Here is a 4494-nt window from a genome sequence, read left to right on the forward strand (position 1 = left end):
TTCAGTATCCTATCATTTTGCCTTTTCATACTGTTCATGGGGTTCTCAAGGCAAGAATACTGAAGTGGTTTGCCATTCCCTTCTCCAATGGACCACATTCTGTCCACTGTCCACATTCTGAAAAGTTAAGATGAAATAAAAACAAAAGAGGTTGGTGATTGGATCTATCATATCCCAGACCAAGACACGAAGGCCATTTGCTGAAGCCAATACCCCACAGGTGCTGTAGGTGAGTGTGTAGGTGACCCACGCCCATGGCAATGCACACACACTCAGGCATATAGACACAGACATACACACACACACATGCAGACACAGACACACACATAGACGCAGACACACACATAGACACACACAGACACAGATACAGACAGACAGACACATAGTCACAGACACACAGACACATAGACACACAGACATACACACACACACATGCAGACACAGATACACACATAGACGCAGACACACACATAGACACAGACACACACAGACACAGATACAGACAGACAGACACATAGTCACAGACACACAGACACATAGACACATAGACACACAGACATACACACACATGCAGACACAGACACACACATAGACGTAGACACACACATAGACAAAGACACACACAGACACAGATACAGACAGACAGACACATAGTCACAGACACACAGACACATAGACACAGAAACACACAGACACACACACACACACATGCAGAGAGAAACATACACATAGACACAGACAGACACACACACACATGTAGACAGACACAGACAGACATATAGTCACACACACACGGACACACAGACACACACACACATGTAGACAGACGACACACACACACACAGATAGAGTCAAACACACAGACACAGACAGACACACACACATGTCTTTGCAGGATGAGAACAAGCAGGGGCCCGTTTCAGTTTGGCATAGATCCACCCTTTCTATAACTCCACAGAATCCTTCACACTCCCTTTGCTTAGAATACTTTCACATATGAAACCTTTTCATCTTTTCTCGGAGAAGGAAATGGCAACCCACTCCGGTACTCTTGCCTGGAGAGTTCCACGGACAGAGGAGCCATGCGGGCTACAGTCCATGGGGTTGCAAAGAGTCAGACATGACTGAGCGCACAGGACATCTTTTCTTAGAAGGAAAACACATATAAGCTCCAAAGCACACTTTGAATTTTCCATTTGGTCAGCGCTGGGGGTCAGGATCGTGGAAAGGGCACGGCTGCCCCGTGCCCCATCCCGTGCTCTGCGCAGAGTTCTGCTGGGCTGTGGCTGGAACGAAGGCCCAGGGGCACAAGGTGTCTGAGGCCCGGTGGCCCTGGGGTGGCCCTCCAGGTGGTCCGGGCACTCACAGAGCATGCAGGGGGCCATCCCAGTGCCTCAGCCCAGAGATGGCATGGTCATGACCCTGTCTCTCCAGCCCCAGGTCCAAGTGAGGGACACGGTGTGTTCCACCCTGTTTTGGACTTTCTTCTCTTGAACGTGTGTCAGAGGCTGCTTACTTCCGAATTCAGCCTCTGTCCATGAACCATCCGCTCACTTCCTGTCCACACTCGACATAACTCAGCATGCCCGTGGGTTCCTCCCGCACCTGGGAGCTGCCTGCTGACTGAGGCCTGTGCAAGTCTCCCCCACTGGCCCTCTCGGAGCCCGCCTGCTCATGTCCCCAGGGCAGCTGCCGCGGGCGAGGCCGCCCCTGGGCTCAGGGCACTGGGCTTGGGTTTGTCTGCAGCCCTCCACCCCCAGCAGGCCAGCCCAGAGCAGGCCGTGACCTGGAGAGGTGGGTGGCTTGTGTCTTCCAGTTTCCCGGCTGGAGGAACGGGAGTCGGAGATGAAGAAGGAGTATAACGCGCTGCACCAGCGGCACACAGAGGTGGGTACTGCCCGGCCCGGCCGCCTTCTGTCTTCTCGCGGGGCCTCTGCCAAACCAGCGAGCTGTGGCCCCCACGTGACCGACGCCCGGTCCCTACGCTCTGCCTCCTCCTCTGTCGGAGCCCTGAGAGCAGTGGCTGGGGCGGGCAGGCAGCGTCACACAGATGTGTCGTCCCCATAGATGATCCAGACCTACGTGGAGCACATCGAGAGGTCCAAGATGCAGCAGGTCGGGGGAAACAGCCAGACGGAGGGCAGCCTGCCAGGGCGGAGGTAGGAGCCAGCTGCACCCCAGCACCCCGACCCCAGGCTCAGGAAGGGGGTGTCTGGTCGGAGAATGTGGCCTGAGCGAGGCTGTGTGCTGAGGAGGTGCCCAGTGGGTGCGGGGCCTTGGGCAGTCATGAGGGCCTGGGGGAACCGCATGGTTGATCCTGATACTTGCCGATTCTGCGTTGGTGAATTCGCCTACTCTGGTAAACGTACTTGTAGCCTCAAAACCAGCACTCAGAGCACTTGGCAGTCACCTGCAGGTGTGCGCAGAGCGTGACAAGTGTGAGTCACAGGACGCCAGCTGGGGTGGCACCAGGTGCCGCTCCGTCCCCAGCAGACACGCCCAGCAATGGGGCGGGTGGGGTCCTGCAGGGCGCTGGGGCCTGGGGCCAGTCAGCAAGAACGGGAGGCTCCCAGCCCTGGCCCCGTCCTCTGTGACGCGTTAAAGGTCACCACGTGCTTCTGCACCTCATCTTCTCTTTTGTAAAATAAAGGAAACAGGATCCACCAGGATGGGAGGGGGATGGAGACTCCCTGTGAGATGCGTGTGTGCGTGTTTGCACTGACTTTGTCGGCCACGACCAGCTCACATGGCGGGAACTGGCTGTCGGAGGCGGGGAGGCCCCTCCACTTGGGGGCCCAGCAGACACAGCCGTGCACCCCACGCCAGTTTCATTCGGGGAGCAGAGACGCCTGCAGAGGCCAGGCTGGTCCTGGTCCATCTTCAGTCAGGACAGAAGCACACCTCCGTCCCCGGAGAGCGCACGGTCAGAGGTCTTCTCCCAGGCCTTGCCTGCACAGGGCTGTGTCTCATCAGGCTGGAGGAAGGAGGAGGGGCCTAAGGCTGGACCCCAGCACCCCCTGCCCCACAATGGAGCTGCCTCTGGAGCTGTGGCCCTTTGTTCCTTCCGCGAATGCCTAAAGCCCCGGTCCGTCCTGTAAAGGCTCCGTTTTCTCAGCGCCGCCTCCTTGGTGGGTGATGTCTGCAATCAAGATATTTCAGGCCCGTCCATGCCGGGCTCATCAGCCCCTCGCCCGGTGAGGTGGGCACAGCTGTTGGGTCCTCGGATTCAAAACCAAAGTGCAATGTGTCCGCAAGGCCTGGCAAAACCTGGGAAGGATGGGCGCCAGGACCGCCAGCCTGTTTTCAGATGGTCTCGCTGCTTCCGGTGGGGAGAGGGGCTCCAGCCGCTGTGGATGCTTCCTTTCTGGAAACACGAGCGCCCCAGGAGAGGGTGTCAGGGGTCATTATGTGACCCCGGCTCCGTGAGAGTTCACTGAGAGAATATGTACCAGAGTTTGTTCAGATACACAGCCTCTGTAGACGTTGCTTCTGGATCAGGTTTGTCTGAAGGTGGGCAATGTCCATCTCCAGGCTGCCGCTGCCCAACACCACGGACGCCTCACGCCTGCCACGAGTCACGGAGAGACTTCCCAAGCGACCGAACCGAGGGCCAGCCTCAAGTCGGGGGCTCCCTCTGTAGTTCTGGGGCCCACCTCTCGTCCTCCTGGGTGTGGCCTCACCGTCGCCCTCTTCCGGCTCTCGGGCTCTGCTAAGACTCCTTCAGAGCAGAGCCCCAGGGAGGAGCCCCCTGCCTGCAGAAAGCGGCATGGGGGCTGCCGCCCGTCCCCCCTGTGCCCTGGAGCTGAAGAGGCACCTATCTGTGTGTGGAGGGGCGGGGGGCCAGAGCAGTGCTTGTGTGGGAAGCTGAGGGCAGGGCCATGCCTGGGCCGCGCCCGTCACCCTGCCAGCTGGCTGGCCGCCTTTGGCTTCACCTTCACCGCAGGGCACAGCATCTCTTGCCCGTGCCTGCGGCAGCATGTGGAACTGGGCTCTGCCGCCCTGCAGCCCTGCCTGAACCTGGGTTGTGATCGAGAGGTTCCGGGGCCCCGTGCGTGTCTGACGGCCCTGGGCAGACTCGAGGTGAACAGATGTGGGTGGCAGCCCTCCCCGCCCCCCCAACCCCCCGCATCCAGACAGCGCCCTGATGGGAGGAGAGGGAGCACCGTCCCACTGGGGCCCGTACGGCAGGTTGAGGGGAGGCCCACTTTTCTCTGGGGTACATCCTGTCCTGACGCAACTCTGGATCCTGTGGAGGCTCCCCCAGGAGGGCCTCCTCCTTAGAACTGGCCCCTGAGCCTCGGTCGTCTTCCTCCACCCCCGGCCTGGTGTCATGAACCTGTGTGTCTAGAATAAAACTGATGAGCGTGTTTGGGCCGCGAACATAGCGTATGTGATCGTGTGCCCTGTCACCGCGAGGGTGTGCCCGCGTGTGCTGGGGCGTCTGGGGGAGGACGCTCGACCCACCCTGTCTGAATGGGCGCCACCTGCCGTCCA

At 59.0% G+C, this 4494-nt stretch overlaps 1 protein-coding gene across 1 annotated transcript in view; it reads left to right on the forward strand.

Moving 5' to 3' along the window:
* Positions 1-4494, forward strand: part of MAPK8IP3 (mitogen-activated protein kinase 8 interacting protein 3) — a gene marked incomplete at its 3' end in the record, with an annotated part of 41502 nt that overhangs the window by 16628 nt on the left and 20380 nt on the right. Inside the window, exons 4-5 of the mRNA XM_010851320.1 lie at positions 1817-1887; positions 2068-2159. Of these exons, the coding sequence (XP_010849622.1) occupies positions 1817-1887; positions 2068-2159 (163 nt within the window). The remainder of the gene's footprint in view (positions 1-1816; positions 1888-2067; positions 2160-4494) is intronic.

The sequence above is a fragment of the Bison bison genome, unplaced genomic scaffold, assembly GCF_000754665.1.
Source record: "Bison bison bison isolate TAMUID 2011002044 unplaced genomic scaffold, Bison_UMD1.0 scf7180017851711, whole genome shotgun sequence".
NCBI lineage: Eukaryota > Metazoa > Chordata > Mammalia > Artiodactyla > Bovidae > Bison > Bison bison.